Source organism: Otolemur garnettii, unplaced genomic scaffold, assembly GCF_000181295.1.
Source record: "Otolemur garnettii isolate 467f Iridium unplaced genomic scaffold, OtoGar3 scaffold00010, whole genome shotgun sequence".
Taxonomy (NCBI): domain Eukaryota; kingdom Metazoa; phylum Chordata; class Mammalia; order Primates; family Galagidae; genus Otolemur; species Otolemur garnettii.
The window spans coordinates 37,017,993-37,038,405 of record NW_003852405.1 but is presented as its reverse complement, the minus strand read 5'-3'; the positions used below and the strand labels follow the sequence as shown (position 1 = coordinate 37,038,405).

At 47.5% G+C, this 20,413-nt stretch overlaps 1 protein-coding gene across 1 annotated transcript in view; it reads left to right on the top strand.

Annotated features, from left to right (window-relative positions):
- PDE4B (phosphodiesterase 4B) overlaps positions 1-20,413 on the top strand; it is a 312,539-nt gene that overhangs the window by 189,993 nt on the left and 102,133 nt on the right. Inside the window, exons 2-4 of the mRNA XM_003784243.3 lie at positions 6,828-7,022; positions 14,964-15,000; positions 15,105-15,175. Of these exons, the coding sequence (XP_003784291.1) occupies positions 6,828-7,022; positions 14,964-15,000; positions 15,105-15,175 (303 nt within the window). The remainder of the gene's footprint in view (positions 1-6,827; positions 7,023-14,963; positions 15,001-15,104; positions 15,176-20,413) is intronic.

The following is a 20,413-nucleotide window of genomic DNA, read 5'->3' as shown; positions in this document are numbered from 1 at the left end:
GCAGCCCACAGGGTCGCATGAGGGCAACTATGGACCACCCAACTGGGAAGTGTCATTCTCTGTCTCCACCACATTATCACCAGTAGGTTTTGTTTTCTATATCACATTTATCATTATCTGAAATTGTCTGGTTTATCTGTGTCCACCCACCCCTCAGGGACCTTATCTTGCACACTGCTGTATTCTCAGGCAGATCAGTGCTGTGTCCTGGGGCTGTATTCTCAGGCAGACCAGTGCCTGTGTCCTGGGGCTGTATTCTCAGGCAGACCAGTGCCTGTGTCCTGGGGCTGTATTCTCAGGCAGACCAGCGCCTGTGTCCTGGGAAGTGCCTGATAAGTATCTGTAGAGTGAAGGAACGGTCACCACCATGGACACAAAGCCACCCTTGAAAGTCAGTGTTTCTTTCTCTCTTCAAAATGTCTGTGAGGTGTCTCATCTCTGAGGCAGCAGGGAGATCTACCCCACATCTTTGTTTTGGTGGGAGAGCTGAGGTGTGGGGGCAGGACTCAGGGAGGTGGGTTCCCGTCAGTTCCTCACAGAGCAGGATCTGGAAGGCAGACTTTGAGGACTCCAGAGCTCTTCCGAATTCCCACACTACCGCTGGTGAGGCCTCACTGCAAGGAGGCAGGTCTGGGCCGTTATTGCCATGAACATAATTTTCAGAGCCCCAGAGGAGAAGAGAAAGCAACAGGTAGCTGAGTCTAGAATTCAACCAGGGGAACAGCGGGATTCTCCTTCCTCATCTGCGAGGGAAGGTCACAGACTTTGGAGCTCGATTCTCAGGGCAAAACTGCAATATTCTACTATAGCTGTGGGCACAGTAGTCTGACTCTGTCAGTGAGGATGTGGGCTCTCTGTCCTGGAGGCTGTGACCCTGCACAGTTAAGTCCTTCAGTAGAAATCAGGACCACTGCAGCCCACAGTCCTCAGTCGTGTAAAGGTGGGTCACTGTCATCATGAGTAGAGCTGCGTGCCCCTGTCTACCCCCCACCTCAGGAACCAATGTGAGCACATAAGTCAATGTGTAAATGGTTATTTGCTTTCATCAAAATGATAAGCATTTGAAGACATTAGCTTCTGAGTGCAATGGAGGGGGCTATATTCCAATAGAACTGTAGAGAAGCATAACAATTTTTCATTAATACACCCCCCCATCAACAGACACATATTCTATACACAGACACCTTATTATAGACAAAACATTTCTCATAATCAAAGGCCCCTGGGCTGGGGTTCCTGGGACACTGTGGGGAAGGGGGGGTACCAGGAAAAAAGGGCTTGGCAGCTCCATTTGGGGACTCCACTGAGGTCTTCACCTGCCAGAGCCTTTAGCCCCAAAGGATTGGCTTTTGGTCAAATAAGAAGTAGAATGTGTGAGGTGCTTGCATTCATTCAGCAAACACGACTGTTTGCATTCTGGTTTAGACTCAGCCCCAGGCCCTGGGAATACAAAACTGAATTAAGGCTTAGTTCCTGAAGAACACAGCCATGGTGGCTGATTCTGAGATCAAGGAGGGGGCTGTGGGGACATAGAGGAGAGGACCGGAGCACAGATTCCAGCTTGTAATAAAAGAGGTCACATTTCAGACTTTTCTGAACATTTTAGGCCTCCATTCTCTCCTCTTTGAAACAGCACAAAGAGAATGGGCCTGCTAGGGCTGCTGGAAGGACGCAAGGGTGCAGAAGAGGCCCTGCAAGTCATTCCTAAGTCAGAAAAGCAAACTCAGCCAGCAGAGTTCTTGCCTTGCCCCAGGGCAGTGACCCGGATCTGCCGCCCTGTGGGTTTAAACCTCTTCTGTGGAGTTTGCAGTCTTTCCAGCCGGGTCACCGTCAGACTAAGGCCCAGAGGCACATCTGGAGAATGACTGAGTTGAAGAAGGAAAATCTCTGCTCAGAAATGAACTATTCCTAGGATGTTGCTTCGTGAGTCTTTGTTGCAGAAATTGGGATTTGAATAGGTAATTGGGAATCAGGAAACAACCCTTCCCCGGGGACAGTTGCAGACAATTCCAGAACCACCTGGCTTAACTTGAACTCTTGGAATTGTCCTGGTTCAATCAAAGCTTTCACACAAGCCTTGTGGTTCTGCTCTTTATCCCCCAATTTTCCTCCCAGGCTTATGAATAAGGCTTCAGTCTTATTTCTTTCCCCAAGACTGTCAGGCAGCCCCACCTACGGGGACGGGAGGCAGGATGCTGAGGACACCGTGGCAGTCTTCTGCCACCTGCTGGTCCTCCTGTCCCCTGCTCCAGCTCCTCCGGGCTGACTTTGCAAGGATTCCAGGGAATGGAAACCACCAGGAGAGAACCACATGCCTGGCAGAGAACTGTCCTGCTTTTACTGAATAACAAAGAGATGAGAATACAGCAAGCAGAGGCCGGCAGAAGAGGGCTTCCTCCTCATGGGGGGTAGTGTAAAGATGTGACCATCACAGACAGCTAGGATATTTCCACGCAGGCTGTTTTGCTCAGAGAGTACATAGAAGTGCTTTTTTGAAAATGTATTTTATTTTTAGAGTATTGCCTCACAAGGCTGATCTAAGTTAATGCCCCATCTCTATAAATTCATTTGCCAGGAGTGGCAGCAGCCCATGCCGGTGGGGGCGGAGGTGAGTGCAGAGAGTCAAACGGGGGTGGGGGTCACTTCAGAGCGAGCGACACTGCTCTTCAGTCACTTCCCGCGTTGTGTCTTGAAGACCTACTGTGTCCAAGGCTCTGCCCATGTGCCTGGGATATAAGTGAATGCTATTGAGTGAGAGTGCCCCCTACCTCTCTCTCGGAGGTCACAGTCTATGGGGAGCAGCTAAATAAATTGACTTCTAGATGAAGGAACATGCATCAAAATCCCAGCAGGCTTCAGTGTTGGAGAGAACTCCCTGGAGGAGGTGACGTGAGCAGAGTTTTGAACATTGTGATTTTGGGGGTATTCCCACTACCAGAACCCCATTCTTATACACAGCAGCACCCACCACCATGCCTCAAGGAGCTGAGAACCAGATACAAAACAGAAGAAAATTGTTAAGACACTGGGCTTCAGACAGCAAACAACCCATTCAGTCCGGGGAGGTGAGCAGAGGCAGACCCAGCAGGAGGGCAGCATGAGGAGCCCTGGAGATTAGACAGCAGGGTTGGGAGGGGTCTCTTGTCCAGGAGGTGTAAGTCACCCTCAAATGTTCCGAACCTTGAGGGCAACTTCTTCTCTCTGAAACTCCTGTGACTGGCTGGGGATGCTGCGTTAGCTGTGAGCTCACGGTCATCATCTGCAGTCTTATTTACATTCCTGAACATGATGACCCAGAGCTGGGAAATGCTCAGGAAACTGTAGGAGCCTGCCAGGAAACCATCAAAGAGCCATAGAAAATGGCATTTCTGAATCAGAGAACCTGTTAAATGCCTTAAAACACAGTCAGGCTCCAAACTCACAGAAAAAGAATACTCAGAAGAAAGACATGCAAAGCTCCTACTGTGTTTCCCCCAAAATAAGACCTACCCCCAAAATAAGCCCTAGCAGGATTTCTATGCATTTGTTAAATATAAGCCCTACCCCAATAATAAGACCTAGTGATGGGCAGATACGCTGCATAGCCACGCCATGCATTTCAGCGTGGAGCAGTAAGAAAGACTGGAATACCTTTTATCTGCCACAGCTCCTTTCTCCAAGCTGTTCACCCTTGTGTGGGTGTGCGTGTGGTAACCACGGTCACAGGCATCCTATAATGCACATGCAAATGCCTAGGGGAAAGGAGTTCACGCATCACTACCGCTGGCCCCACCAACAAGGTCTGCTCCCCCATCAGCTTCCAGAAGATGATGACTTAATTGTATTTGGATAAATGTAGATTGTTGTATTATACTTAATTTTTAAAAAAAGGCATCCCCTGAAAATAAGCCCTAGTGTGTCTTCTTGAGAAAAAATAAATATAAGACAGTGTCTTATTTTCAGGGAAACATGGTAGTAGCTAACGCTGCTGTTTCCCTCTGTTGCTTGTGTTTGATGTAACGTTCTCATATTACTTTTATAATGATTTTTTCAATATAAAGAAGCTAAAGGTGAAAACTGTGTGCTGATTGAGGCAGAGGCAAAAATCACCCTAACCAAACGGTGACCCTGTTTATGTGTCTGTCTCTGCTATTCTAGATTCCACTCCACACCACCCAGGTGTGTTTCAGCCCGTGTGTTATATTAGCTATGCCTGTCGAGTCTGTCCTCAGCCTTCCCCTTGCCCATGCCCCTCCTTGTTCCCTGGGCCTATGGGACAGATTGTGATGTCTGTCCACTAATTTTGCTGTGACTGGGGCTGGTGTCTATTTGGTGATTCATGTTTGTTCCGAGTCGTACATCTGTGTGGGGTGCTTTGAAATGGTGCCCCAAGGGATATGAAAGGCCATTTGTCTCCCTAAGACTGCCTCTTTGCCCCAGAGACCCCTTCCCTGGCTTCTGAATTCCAGCAGGCTCTCCCTCCCCTGGAGTTCAGGCAGGGGAAGGAAGAAAAGGAGCACCTGGGGAGGGGGTCGGAGTCAGAGCCTAGTTCCAGTGGACGGGGCGGGACGGAATGTCCTGGGTGCTCACACCAAAGACAGAATGCCTGTGGCAGTCACTTTAAGAGGAATCTTTACAGACCCACCCTTGCCCTCTAGGGTGCCTTTAGCAAAGAAGAGAGTAGGGTGAGCACTGGTGGAGACCAGTGGAAAAGGCTCTGAGAGCTTGGTGGGCACGCCCCTCGGCACCGCCCCTGAGGCTTCATCACAGACCCGCACAGCAGTGATACTCACGATGCTTAATGACCAGGGCTGTGTGAGGCACACCAAATGGCCTGGCTGCACCCACCAGTTAAAGGTGAGCCCCGCCATTGTGCTTCCCAGACACCAACCTTTAGTTACCGGATCACCAGCAAGCCCAGCACATCCTGGAGGGCCTGGGGCAGCAGCTGGAAGCCAATGTTAAAAATGTATTGCAATGTTTTAATATCCGTAAGGCCATGTGGACACACACAAGATGAATAATCACGTGAGTACACGTGGCTTTAGAAGCTTGTGCCCACTGTTAGCTCTGCGTGATCCTACCTTCCCATTTGTGACCAGGGCGATGTGGACTTGTAAGGAATGGGGTGGAAGACTTGGTCTCCATTGCTCTGCAGGCTGCTGCTCGCCTGTGACTTTTGATAAGCTTTTTGCATCCGTCTATCAATCGTCTTGCATACTTTACAGAGTTGTTAGGAGAAAGTAGAATAATATATCAAGAGAAAAAGCACTTTGTCAATTAAAGAAATATAGGAAAAATCCACCCAAAGAGAGCAGTTGTAAGAATGAGTGAGAGGAAAGAACCAAGACTATCGATACGGGTGATGGTGGCTGGATGAGCATAAAGGAAGCTTTCTGCTGGGGTCTGACTGGGAAGGGAGCCCCAGCCCAGCCCCTCCCCAACACCTCTGCAGAGCTTTGGCTGGGACCCCTAAGTGCTCCTGAAAAATGCAAAAGAAGAGACTTACTGCCAGTGTGAGGCTGAGACGGGTGGCGTGTGCAGGGAAAATGCCTGTGGGACCACAGGAGTGTGACACGGGCACAGCGGCCAGGGTCCAGCAGGATGGGGCAAAAAGAGAAAGACGTGATCTCTGCTCCTGTGCGTGTTCAGTGGTTGGGGCTTGTTCAGGGACTCCGGGCTCAAGGCCCCTCCTCCAAGTGTGAAGATGGATGGGAAGTTTCATGGCACTTTTCTGAGGAGCCAGAGCTCTGCAGCCTTGGAGAGCAATTTGGTGTCATCAGATTAATTAAGTCATTTTCTGTGGTTAAATTTTCATCTGAATATTACATCTCAGGCTGGGCCTCCCACAGACTCAGCCAGTGGAGGTTTTCTGGTTGACATTTTTCCCTGAAACATTCTGGAATATGCGTGTGTTGTCATTGATGAGGCTGCGATGTATTTATTTATGGAAGAAATTTTCCAGCTAGGGAGACTCACTCCGGGATGGTTCAGTCTGACAGCTCAGCTGTGCCCAGGCCCCCTCTGGAGTGTCTCGTCATGACCAGGTCACTTTATCTTGTCTTAGATTCTGAGTGTCTCACTTAGGACACTGCAAGGCCATGAGTTTGCTCCTGGGTTCAAGTTCTGGCTGCACCATCTGCTAGTGGTGGACTCATGGCCAAGCTTCAGTGGGACTAAGTTTCTGTGTACACAGTGGGAGTGATAGTGACCTTGACTCAGAGGTGTTTTGAAGATTTGAACTTCCCATAGTGTATAAAGTGCTCAACATGGTGTGTTCCTCATATCAGTCCCAGTGTGTGCCGCTGTCCCCTCATATCAGTACCAGGGTGTGTCACGTCCCCTCAAATCAGTCCCAGTGTGTGTCACTGTCCCCTCAGATCAGTCCCAGTGTGTGTCTCCTGTCCCCTCATATCAGTCCCAGTGTGTGTCACTGTCCCCTCATATCAGTCCCAGTGTGTATCACTGTCCCCTCAGATCAGTCCCCGTGTGTGTCACTGTCCCCTCAGATCAGTCCCCGTGTGTGTCACTGTCCCCTCATATCAGTCCCAGTGTGTGTCACTGTCCCCTCAGATCAGTCCCCGTGTGTATCACTGTCCCCTCAGATCAGTCCCCGTGTGTGTCACTGTCCCCTCAGATCAGTCCCAGTGTGTGTCACTGTCCCCTCAGATCAGTCCCCATGTGTCTCCTGTCCCCTCATATCAGTCCCAGTGTGTCTCCTGTCCCCTCATATCAGTCCCAGTGCGTGTCTCGTGTCCCCTCATATCAGTCCCACTGTGTGTCCCCTGCCCTGGTGTGTGTCCCCTCAGTGGACCTCCTATAACAGAGTTTCCTGCTTTCTCTTTAAGCTTCGATGTGGAAAATGGCCCTTCCCCAGGCCGGAGCCCGCTGGATCCTCAGGCTGGCACCTCCTCGGGGCTGGTACTTCACGCCACCTTTCCTGGGCACAGCCAGCGCAGAGAATCCTTTCTCTACAGATCAGACAGCGACTATGACTTGTCACCAAAGGCGATGTCAAGAAATTCTTCACTCCCAAGCGAGCAGTAAGTATGAGCCTGCCAGGCTCCCAGCCTCACACTCACCTCCTCTCTGACCCTGTTGGGGCAGCAGCAACCATTGTCCCCTGTACCCCATGGGAAGGGAGGAGAAAGATGAAGTGACAGAGATGACAGTGATGGCCATCTTATGGACAGTAATACTCTATCTTGAGGAACATGTGGCTGGGACTCCCAAAGTGTTAAATACCTTAGGTACGGTGTCCAGTTTATATCTGTTCCTGGCACTTTTTAGAAATTTTCATTTAGCTTCATTTCCTGAACTGCTGAATCATTTGCAAGATGAGAATCTTAATATCTTAACACTTTTTACAGATCACAGTTGAATTTTGGGCTGTATGTGCAGTTTGCATGAGGCTCCAGCAGAGAGAAAGATGGTGGTTGGTCACACGTGTCCTGTCTCGGTGGCCTTTGCTCGGTGACATTTATTAAGCTGTCATCCAGCCGCAGGCCTGTGTTTCTTCTCTGGACTTTAACACAAGGCCCACTTGTTGCCTCTGTAGCCCTATTAAGCATAGCTGTTATTTTTGTTTTGCTGCAATTAATTGTAAATCTTCTATTTTTATTTAAAGAACAAGGCCAGGGTTGTGTCACTTGTTTATTACATTTTTTAAAATCAAATAAAATTGGGTGCTGGAATTCATGCTTTAAAAGGTTTCTGGGCACACATACAATTGGCTTTCAATATTATATGTTATAAAAGTATCAGTAACTCCTATAGTCCACAGCTTGGAAAACTCCACTGGGTCCTCTCCCGCAATTGGAAAGAAAGCCAACTGTTTTACCCTCTCGTGAAAGGGGAAGTGGGCATTTTAAAGCTACTAGCAAAAGAATATTCCCCAGGGCAATTTTTTTTTTTTTTTTTTTGGAGACAGAGTCTCACTATATCGCCCTTGGTAGAGTACCGTGGCCTCATCCCCAAGGCATTTATGTGAGAAAATTTTAATAGAAGCACCCAGCCTTAAAATATCTCCATCATTACGTGGGCCAACATTTAATTTTTTTTCAGTCATTTGTTAAATATTTACTGAATCTCATCTGTGTGCCATGCGTGGTGCCAGGCTGTGGTAGATGAAAGATAAAACAGGATAAGAATCACAGAGGATTTATGAGCAGATCTCTTACTCACAAACTCCAGGGTGCTCAGGGAGGCAACAGTTAAATAAGAAAGACGGGAGGGTGCACCCACACAGTTCCACGTGGAGGACACTGGAGAACCATGGGGAGGTTCTCTCCAGTGGTCTCTGTTAATCTCACAGCAGTCCTGCCGGGTGGACACCATTATGATTCTCCACTCCACAGACGATGAGTTTGGGGCTCGGAGACACTGAGAAACTCACCCCACCCCATGACTGTGTCTCATGCTGGGTCCTGGGGTGTGGCTAATGATGGCCACATTCACAATTCTGTTTTGTTTTGTTTGAGACGGAGTCTCCCTCTTTTGGCCGGGCTGGAGTGCCTCCTGGACTCTTTTTTTCTGTTCTATAAGCTGCAGAGTAGCATCTCCTCCACCAGGTAGAAACAGGTAGAAACCCAGGCCATTTCTGATGAAGGTGTGGATGGGGCTTTGGTAGTCAATGTTCTGGGAATTCTCTTCCCTACCAAGTTCAAAACATTTATTTCTACTCCAGATTTCGTAGTGGGAGTGCACAGGTAATTCGATCCTTACTCATGTAGTATCTTGAAGGTAAAAGGCTGATCATTCTCCAAACTAATTTTGGAAGTGAATCTCCAAACTAATTGCCCAGTGAACAGTCCCCAAACTCATGCCAAACAGTGTGACAAAATCACAGGGTCGTTTAGGTCTCCCCCAAACACTAACCAACTTCCAGATTAAACTCTGATGTTTCCTTACTTGGAATTAAAAGGTAATAGAAATTTCAAACGTGAAGAGACCTTGGCAATCACAGTCCAACTCAGTCTGAACACAGAGCTGTGGTTCTCAGGCCTCTTCACCCGGCTTCCCTGCTCCCGTGGTTCACCCTCCTCTAAAAACGTTCTCCCTAACTGAGACACGCACAGTATTGCCAGCCTTAAATTTAGGTAAGTAAAGATTATTTATGTAAATTATCTAATATCATGCTCACTTTTTAAAAATAAGAACTTAAAAAATAGTGGGAAGGGCCACACTTTTATAATCAAGAGCAGCCTTTCCCAAGAAGACTCTGTTGGCAGTGTAATACGACCTTATCAAAAACGCTGATCATGGGAATAGATCAACATTTTTTGTGAATAAAAATAGCACAGGATTTTGTTTTGAAAATATTTCAGCATCATAGCAAAAAAAAAATTTTTTTTTTTTTTTAGAGACAGAGTCTTACTTTATCACCCTCAGTAGAGTGCCATGGCGTCACAGCTCACAGCAACCTCCAACTCCTGGGCTTAGGTGATTCTCTTGCCTCAGCCTCCCGAATATCTGGGCCTATAGGGACTTGCCACAATGCCTGGCTATTTTTTTTATTGCAGTTTGGCTGGGGCCAGGTTCAAACCCACCACCCTCGGTATATGGGGCCAACACCCTCCCCACTGAGCCACAGGTGCTGCCCCACAAAAACTTATATATTTGTCAATTCAGGAATTTATACTTCTCAAAACAACAAGCATTTGAATAATATCTAGGGCTTCTGGTATTAAATGTTATCAGCACCATGTTGGAAAGTGCAATTTCACACAGGCATCTGGATCTCAGCCACAGTTGTGCTCTAAAAGCTGTTTCACCTGATTGCTATTCTTTGGGATAAAGTGAAGTAAACAGAAACAGTGGCTTCCAAGCTCCCCACTGCATCTCCTGCCTTCTACTTGTGGATTCAGAAAAAGGGTGAGAACAAGCCAGACTGATGCAAGGCCACTTGGTGGGAGCTGCAGGATATACTCTTCTCTGGAGGGCCCCACATCCAGCACAGAGCAGTCGTGGTGATTGATTGGTTGATTGATTTTTTTTTTTTGAGACAGAGTCTTGCTCTGTCATCCTCGGTAGAGTGCCCTGGCATCAACTTTATTTATAGCAACATCAAACTCCTGGGCTCAAGTGATCCTCCTGCCTTAGCCTCCCAAGTAGCTGGGACTACAGGCACCTGCCACGACACCCAGCTAGTTATTCTATTTTTAGTAGAGATGGGGTCTCACTATTGCTCAGGCTGGTCTCAAACTCCCAAGCTCAGGCAATCTACCCACCTCAGCCTCCCAGAGTGCTGGGATTACAGGTGTGAGCCACCTCAACTGGCCAAGGGATTTTTATAGAAGGTGGAAAACTTTGCATAAATCCTAGTAATAGAGGAAAAGCTGGCTTTTAGAAATTTCTGATCTGAACTCTTTCAGAAGAGTAAGAGGAAATTATAGGCAGGGGAAGAGAGAGTGAAAAGACATTAAGAATAAAAATGCGAACAGAGAAAAAAGTGTCTTTAACTTTGAGTAATAAAGGAAACATGAAATAAGGCTTTCTAGTACAAACAACCTCCCTTGGATCCCAGAAGGAGATGCTGAGGCCTCCCTGGGTGTGGTGACTCCGGGTGGGCTCTGCTCAGGCCTGTGCTAAGGTCAACTGTCCCATGGTGCCCTCGTGTCCTGAGGTGCACATTTCCTCATGGGAGCTCAAAGCTCTGGATACTGGTGAGGTCAGTTTTATTGCCCCAAACTGGCAGGAACCACCAAGGACAGGATGGAGCTTTGGTCACCCACCTGCAAAGCTCCAGGGAAAGGGTTTCACGGTTTTTCCCAGGTAGATTGTCCTACCTGTGAAGCCCCTGAAGATAAGGAGCTCTCCAAAGACAAGGCTCAGTGGTCTCTAAAGAGATCAGTCAAGGGAGATGTACCTGAGAATCAAGGTAAAAAACAGGAGTAACAGCTCGCTTACATTTAAGACCCGTTTGACTATCAAAAAAAATGGGGTGCAGTTTGTAAGATTTGAATTAGATATACAACCATTGCACTTCCTAGAAGGGTGGGTTTTAAGACATTGAATCTTTTTTATTGTCTCTAAAATATCTTTTTTCTTTTTTTTTTTTTTTTACATTTTTGGCCAGGGCTGGGTTTGAACCCACTACCTCTGGCATATGGGGATAGCACCTTACTCCTTTGAGCCACAGACACCGCCCATCTAAAATGTCTTTAAATAAGGCATGTGTGTATTGTATATTTTCCACCTGCTGTGTATGATTTAAAGTACTTTGCGTATATCAATCCCTGTAATTTCCATGTGCCTGCTGTGGTAGATACTGTAACTTCCTTGGTTTAAAGATGAGAAACACATGGATTGAGTGAAACTGGGTAACTTCCAGTAAATGGGAACCAAGGCTTGAACCCAAGGAGTCCAGGTGGTGAAACATAAGAAGCAAGGATCAAATTCATTCTCTCTTTTAATAAATATTTACTGAAATTTAGGCACTTTGTTAACAAATAAGATGGTTTCTGTGTCTTCAAGGGCACTAAAAGATTTGTAAGTCAAGGGGCAGGTTTAATGGCTCCAATGAGGGAGCTATGGGGAGGTGCCTGGGGCTTGGAAAGGTCTGGCCAGAGGGGCCAGCAGCCACTTTGAGGAAGTTACAAGGTGGCCAAGGAGCTGAGTGGGCCAGAGGATGCACTGGAGGAAGGCCATGTGCTGACCCTCTGGTTGTGGGGCAGCATGTTGGGGACCCAGAGCTCAGCATGGGCAGGCAGAGAACATGAGGGGAGAGGCAGTGGTGAGCAGGGAGCAGGAGGGAGGGCCGGAGCCGCACCATGAAGGGTCTGTGCTGAGAAATTGACCTTAGCGCTGCAGACAGCAGTGGGGAGCAGCTACAAGCTTTCAAGCAGGAAAATATGTAATCAGGTACATTTCTGAAAGATAGCTTTGATTGCAGTGTGAAGAATGGTTGAGAGGGGGATGAGCCTGTGACTAGTCAGGAGCCCCCGGAAGGCTATGATCTGCGGAGTAGGGGACAGGATGTGCTTAGCCCAGACTCAGCAGCAGTTCAGACACAGCTGCATGCTAGGGTCACCAGCCGCTGGTGGATGATCATGGGGAGAGGTGAAGGGACATTTCAGGCACCATTCCCTGGGATCATGTGAAGTAGTGTGTATGGAAATGCCATGTACACTGTGTGTACTAAGGAGCCCTCTCCATCGCAGTGGGGGCAGGTGTGAGCACCTTGAAGACTCTTTCACCAGCAACCCTCTAATTCCTCATGCTCCCTGACTAACAGTGGGGTGATGACCTGACAGAGCCGTTCTAACTGAAAATGTCCTTAAGTCAACATCCCTCTGGCACGCCTCACCTGCCAGACATCACGGCTTAGCCTGTCCTGCCTTGGACATGCCGAGAAGGCACACACCGCCCCTAGTCGGGCAAAATCACTTAGCATGAAGCCCGTTTTGTAAGTGCTGAAACTTAGCACTGCAGCTGAGAGACAGACCAAACCGTCTGGCTGCAAACCTGTGTTCTGAAACACTCTGACACTCATCTCCTTATGTGAGAGGCTAAAATCAGCTACAAGAAAAATAAAAGTGAAATTCTGTGCCCAGCGAAGGAGCAGACAAAGGTGGAATTAATTAATAAATACAATGTAGAGCAGGCGTCCTCAAACTCGGACATTTATCCGGCCCACCAGGTGTTTTTGCCGCTGCTGCCTGTCCTGCTTAGCAGCCGACTTGTCCCAGGGCCCGCAGTCCGTCCCTCCAACGGTCTCAGGGACAGTGAACTGGCCCCTGTTTAAAAAATTTGAGGACCCCTGATGTAGAGTGTAGGGTGAAAAGCAGGATTTCTGCCTTCTGGAAACTGTTGGTTGTTTAGAGCAGACTATTCTGAGACCCACGCTAGTGCCCAGCTGGTCTGCGAGCCTGTGCTGTGCTGGTTCTGCCACCAGATGTCGCCCGCGCAGCGGCCCCGGGTCCCACCTGCTCCTGGGCCGGCTGCCTCCTCCCGCTCCGGAGGTTGAGACACGCAGGTTTTCATCATCAACCACATGTTTTGTTGATACCATTTGATTCTTAATCAGTAAGTTATGGAATTATGAATTCAAAACTTAGGAGTAGTTCCGTAAACAATCTGGCCACACTCAGAAGGGAGGTTTTTTGTTTTGTTTGTTTCTCTCCTGCCACTTTCCGCAGAACCCCAGAGTTCCTCTCCCAGCCGCGTCTGCTGCACACTCCACACTCCCGCAGTTCAGAGCCGGGAGCGAGCTGGGCCCAGGCTCCGCAGCCCGTCCCTGCGTCAGCCTGTGCTGTCCTCCTCGACTCCGACAGGCCAGTCCTGTCGCTGCTGTGCCCCGTAAGGTTTATTGACCTCCCTTAGACCTTCTGTTGTGCAGTTTCAGTGAGTCCCCGACTCTGGGCATTCGTCTGCTCAGGGCACGATGTATGTCTGAGGCCTGACTGTTTAGACTTGACTGGAAATGCGGGGGCCACAGCAAACCTGCTAGACTCTAAACCAGAGGTTCCAATAATTTAATTGTCAGCTATGTAGCATCATCATAAAGTAGGAAGCCTGGTGCTTAAAAGCACAGATTTTTGGAATCTGACCGTCCAAGTTCTCCCCTTGCTAGTGATGTGTGAGTTGAGTAGCTGCTTAACTGCTCTGAGGCTTGACATCATCTGTAAAATAGGAATATTAAGAGAACGTAACTCCCCTGCAGTCCAGCCTGGATGACAGAGCAGGAACCCTGTCTGTAAAACAGAATTTTAAAAAGACCACCTGTCTCACAGCCTCGTCCTGAGAGGTGAGTGAGATGATGAGTGCAGAGTGTCAGCACAGGCTTGCCGCACGGTGAGCTCACCAAGAATCCTCACTCTGTTAGTATCCCTCTTACTGTCACCATAAAAAGCAGCCACACAAGAAATTGGCTACTTTACATTGAGTAGAACTTCTAGCTAAAGACAAAGGTGGGAAGGAAAATGTCATATTAGATAAGACCCCAGTCCACAGCCTGTGCTGGGGCAGAGGCCCAGGTGGGTGAGTGCGCTATTCAGCTTGGACCCCACATCGCCTAGTGTCTGCTCGGGGCAGGGGCCTCATCATTATCAGTCACACCCGTAGTTAGCAGAGGAGGTGCCATGTTTGTGTGACAATCGTGAGAAGGGGTGGGGGCAGACAAGGAGGGAAGCTTGGTGTCATCGTCTGACCCGCTGTCGTGACTCACTGAGACGGCACATGGTCTGATTCTGTAACTGAAGCTCAGGCCGACACGTCTTCCATGACCTTCGACAGTGTGCTGAGTGTGGGCTTAGGCAGACTGATGGAAGCTTAGATGGATGGGCTCAGATAGACTGATGAGAGAGGGAGAGAGAGGGAGAGAGACAGAGAGAACGGGGAGGGGAGGGGGAATTTCTGAAAATATCCTTTGACTTTCTCAGCATTGCAAAGTAAATTGCAGTGGTATGGCTATAGTAGGTTCAGTGCTTGACAACCATTAAAAGCTTTTCCTTGGGTACTTAAAGAAAAAAGTTATATGAAAAACAAAAAGTAATGGGATTTCCAGATAGAAATCTGTGTTCAAATGGCATTAGAGCTGTGGTTCAAATCAACAAAAGCTAGGAAATCCCAAGTTAACCTTTTTCCAGACCGTTACACCATTTTTCCGACTGTGTGTGTCCCCGTGAGCAACCCTCTCTCTAAATTTCCTGACTCTGGCAACCAAATCCACAAGTTGCTTTGAATTACAGAGCTCTGGGTTTGTTACTCAGTGGGAACATACCCTAAGGATATGGGCTTATTTGCAAATGATTTTACTTGTAGTCACCATGAATCCAGGAGCGATGAATCTGGTACTATTGTATTTTTTCCTTCCAGCCGTTTGGGTCCCGTTTATGCCTGGTTGTGAGTTCTGCCTCAGACCCCAGCAGGGGACTTGTATAACATTCGTGTCGCTAACCTTGACAGAGCTCCACCTTACACGTTAATGTCACAGTTATGATTCAAGTGCGTTTCTAAATGTTCCTTTTCTCTCTTCTCACCAGACATGGCGATGACTTGATTGTAACTCCCTTTGCTCAGGTAGGTCTGCTGGCCCCGGCTCACTCTCCCTCTTCTAAGCGTGATCTCTGACCCTAGAACTGTGCCTTCTCTAGTCGGTCACCATTTGAAACATTTTCTTCCAGGTCCTTGCCAGCTTGCGGAGTGTGAGAAACAACTTCACTGTACTGACAAACCTTCATGGAACAGCCAACAAGTAAGCAGTGACTTTTGTGAGTTACAAGTCCCTTCCCTAAAGTTAAAACGTACTGAACAACATTTTAGGAAAATGATGATTGCACGGAAATTTGTCCTCCAAGTTAGAAGAGAATACACAGTAAAATTTTAAAACAGGATAGAGTACTATAGTAGTTTAGAACTGGCGAGACCTTAGAAGTTATCTAGTCTGGGTCTTATTAACCTTTGTGCTTATAACACTTAGCACACAGCAGGAGTTCAGCATATGAAAGACTAGGATTTTTTTGGTTCACTTTTATATTTACCACGTTGGTCAGTAATAACCATAAATTCTACTAAGTCTTTTTGAATAAGCTATGAATAAATTCAAATATTCAAACTTAAAGGTTCCAAAAAGTTCAAACTCAAGTTGCCTTTTTATGGATAACACATAAACAGGTTTCCACAGTTAATGAGTAGAGTGGAATTGTTTCCTCGGCCGTTAACTGCCTGATCTGGGTCACTTCAGTCAACATTGCTGATCCTTGATCTTCTTTGACCGGAAAATAAAGAATTTGAATTTGGCATTCCCTGCACTAACTTTCTTCTCCAAAATCGGTTACTTTACAAGCCTGATCTAAGCACCGTGCTGCTGGCCCCTCCCCTCGTCTGCACGCTGGGAAGGACCATGCCAGGGCTCGGGGCTCCCAGAATCCTTAATCCTGGAATGTTAGGGCTGGAAGAGGCCTTGGGGATCATCAATTCAGCCTCTTTGTTTTACAGGAGAAACCTAAGTTCAGAAACCCAGGGACTTGCTAACAACCATGCCACAAGCTAGAGACTTTCCAGAGCCCGAACCTACACCTCTTGATTTTTCTCGCCGGTGTTCACTGGACTGCCCTGTCTCTCCGACGTTTGTGAAGTTGCCCTCAATCCACTGTTTGGCTTTCTAATTTTCTAATTGAAGGAGAGTGTAAGCAGGCTGTCGGGAGTGCCTGCTTTCCCTGTGACCGTCCTGTCACCTGCTGCGGGGCCTCCTGGTGGGTGACTCTGGTGCTAGTCTTTCCTGTAGAAGGTCTCTCTCCTCATCTTTCCTCCAAATTACCACCAGCATGATCTTTCCCACTTGCTGTTAGATGTGTTGCTCTCAGTCTAAGGCATTTCTCTGGGTCCTCTGTGATTGCTGAGATAAGTTTAAATGCTGGTTCTTGGCCCCCATGGCCTTTCATGACCCAGCTCCAGCTAACCTGATTGACAGCTGATTAGGTTTATATTTAGTGCAATCGAAATATAGATTGTATGTGAAAATCTAGAGGCTGCCCCAGCCTCTCCTTGTTCATTTATTTATTAATTTATCTAACAAGTATTTATTTAGTGCATACTATTTATCCAGGCATGTACGTAAGTGTTTAACAAATGTTTTCTTAGTGCCTATACTTTATACCAGGCACTGATGATGTAATAGTAACCCAAAAAGACAAGTCCTCTGCCCAGTAGGATGTGCTGGGGGACATGGTGCTGAACCCAGACCAGTGCTCTGTCCACATGGGAACACATTCCAGGGTCCTGGTCTGTTGTTTCCTGTGTGGTCTCCCCCACCCAAACACGGACCTCCCGTTCTCTCTGCTGAGAATGTCTCTGTCCACCTGCTGGTGTCCGCTTGGTCAGATGCTGGTTGACATTTATGATTCATCTCTTGAATCACCTTCACCAAGACGCTCTCCCTGACCCACCAAGTCTGGCTGAATGGTCCTCCTTTGGCCCTACAATACTCTGGAAACTTTATCACATTCTTTCTGGATCTCTCCCACCACTAGACTTCATGTCCTTTAAGAGTGAGAATTGTGTTAATTTTTTCCTTAAATTTCCAAGAATTAACAGAAAGCTTGAAATACAGTTATGCTCCCTAAGTATTGATCATACATATGTTGGGAGAAAGACTATCAATTACTTTTTAAAGGAAAAAAATCTCTTCCTTCTCCCTGCCTTTTTTCTTTACAGAATCTGGCCTCCTGAGTCATACTCACTGGCTTTATAACCCAGTTCTACCACTTGAAAATTATGTACTTGGGCAAACTGACTATGGTCTCTGTGTCTTAGTTTCCTAATGTATAAAAGAGAGTTGTTGTGAAGATTAAACGAGTTGATGTTTGTAAAGTACATACAATAGCACCTAGCACAGAGCAGGTGCTGAATAGAGGTGAGCTATTATCATAGTTACGCTTTTCCTGCTGCATTCAGAGCAACGTAACACTGAGGCTTTCACAGGCATCATCTCAGTTAAAGGTACTATAAATGACATTCACGACAGTGCTGTACCCCACTCTGTGGATAAGGGACAAATCTCAGGGAGGTTAATGGACTTGTGCACAAGGATACCTCATCTACTCACGCCCGAAACTGGCCACCTGAACTCACACCACAGGGCCCTTCCCATCCCTGCACCTGTGAAGGTTTCACTGGAAGGGTTTGGAACAGAAAAGCATTTAGGAAGAATTTTTGGAGTAGATGAAGGTTAGAAAGCCTGAAGGTGGAGACATGACCTAAGGCAATATTTTCAGGAATTAAAATCGGTGGGTAAAGTCTTGAACCAGAACGTGGATGGGGATGGAGGTGAAGTGATTAATAAGGGTGTGTTTCAAAGCCTTCTTAGTGTAGCTGGACTCAGAACCAACGCTGCACCCTCTGAGGTAAAGATGAAGCATGGGCTTGGGCTGGGGGTTCCTCTGCCAGTAGTTTTGGGGCATCCAGCCTCACCCTGCTGATTAATGAATATGTAAGTGCTGGCTGTTTCCTCAAGAATCAATCTTTTCTCACCCTTGGGGCTGTACACAGAACTAGCCCAGACCCCATTCTTACACTCCGACTAAGGACTAGCCCTCAAATTATGTGTCACCTGTGGTCCAAAGAAAACCACACTTGCCCAACAGAGTGGGGTCCAGCAGTAAGACAGCTGCAGCTGAGGAACTTCTGCAGCCCACCTGTGTGTGTCCAGAACTAGTCTTGTTTGTTTTTGTTATTTTGGAAGACAGAGTGTTGCTTTGTCACCCTTGGTAGAGTGCAGTGGTGTCATAGCTCACAGCAACCTCAAACTCTTGGGCTCAAGCGATTCTCTTACCTCCCAAGTAGCTGAGACTACAGGCGCCACCACAATGGCCGGCTATTTTTAGAAATGGAGTCTCGCTCTACCTGAAGCTGGTCTTGAACCTGTGACCTCAGGCAATTCACCCACCTCAGCCTCCCGGAGTGCTGAGATTAGTTGGTCTTGCTAAATGATTGCAAGTTTCACTGTGCCACCAACCCTTGCCAACCAGAGCTTAAAGCAGGATATTTACCAGTGAGAGTCACAAAGGGGGATGTTGTTCCTCGGTCCAGCCCAGGCTCAGACCTGAATGTAGGGGTTCAGCCATCAGGGAGCTGATCAGGGAAATCTATCAGTCAGCCATCCATGGAGTGAACTGGTAGGGCAGGCGGGAAACCGAGGGTCTGCCTACTGTGCTCCATTCCGTCCTGTTTCTGGGGAGTCAGTTCCCTCAGACAACTGAAGGAAACCTGGAGAAGGGTCTGCAGACAAGACTGTCTGCAGGGAGAAGGGGGCCTGCAGGAGCAGCCCGGCTCCTCCCTGCACTTTCACCTTCACAGCTGAAGTTGTGAGACTCTGGAGCTCAGAGATTGCTTTCTGGGTTATAAGACTTGAGTTTTAGGAACGACTCCCTGTCTTGAAGGTAACATTTAAGCAACAATTATGTCCTTGGAGTGCTTCTCATGAGACATCTGGATGGTGTGGTTTATTATACGAGAAGAAACTCCCACATAGAACTTACTTCTCGGAAGTCAAGATTTCATTTTTCTTTTGGCTCTTTGCTCTGCACAAAGGCCACCCATTGTCAGCGTGAGCTTTGCCACCCAAAGGGTGGAAATCTCGGAGCTCCTGTGGAGGCGGCTTCCTTGAACCTCTATGAAATATCCCACTGAGGGTGCTTGACTAGATCTGCATCTCTTGCTGCAAATTAAAACCTACATTTCCATTGTCCCAGGAGTTAATTTTGAAAATATGGCTTCCATTTAGAGTTGTTAATTCAGATAAGCATTCTTAAGGCATTTAGGAATGTACTTGATACCAGAAATAGCAGCAACTCTGCATGTGGCTTCAGACAGACGGGAGGAGGGATGCGGTGGGAGTGAACGTGCCCACCACTCACCAGCCTGAAACCGAGGAGGAGCTGGGAGCCCCGGAGGGCGACTTTCGGCTGTGCCACTAACATCATGGGTATCGCGTGTGGCTACCAGGAAATCATGCAGCACCCTTGTATGAATGTTCTTCCAAGGCGTAATGTCGTCAAAAGGCATGTAGTCTTCAGGAAAGCATTAATAACCATTTAGTTTCTTTCAGGATCTGAGGTATCTTTCATTGCTTTGTGTACTTTGGCCTGGGATTTAAATTATCAGGGAATCATAAAATCTTGAGCATTCAGAGCTGGAAAGAATTTAGTGAAGTGTTCTCCGACTAAGAGAGGAAATAGATGTAAACCCCTCACACGGGCCCTGGCACGTTGTAAATCAGCAGTGAATGTTCCTTGCCCCCCATCTCCTCCAACTGAGGAAGAAACTTAAGAGGTTCAGTGAATTTCCTGGGCTGTGTGGTGGGAAGCTGCCAGCCCTGGGCCTGGGATTTCCGTCTTCCCAGCCACCCTGCAGTTTTCCACGGTGCAGATCAGGGCTGGAGAGTGTTAGCTGCTGTGGCCATATTGTTGCCAGATTGTCCTCCTATCCATGTCACCAGCCTCAGCAGCTGGCACATTTAACTTCCAAGATTCTTCTGTAAGTTAGGGACCGCTGAAAATCTGGCAACCATCACCATTTCCCTCTGGCACCCACCACAATTTTCCAACTGGCGCTCTCATGCCTATAAGCAATAATGTGGTTTCCAGAAGTCATGCATTCATTAAAAATGTATAAAATTCTCTTCTTTGTACCAAGTCTTGAGAATAAGTGATAATCCAAACAAAGGTGGCTCCTATCTCCCCAAAGCTTATGCACAGAGATGCTTATCTGAATTAACAATTCTAAATAAAACCATATTTCCAAAATTAACTTCTGGGACAAAAGAGTTTGTGTAATCCATATAATTCCCAAGGAGTGGTTGAGAGAAGTGGATACTGTGAGAGGCTGTGCTGCTGAGAAAGTCAAGGTCACCAGCACTTGGGACAGAAAAATGGGAAATGCAGCACAGAGTGCACAGAGCAATGGGGAGGCACGGGGAGCCACAGGGCTGGGT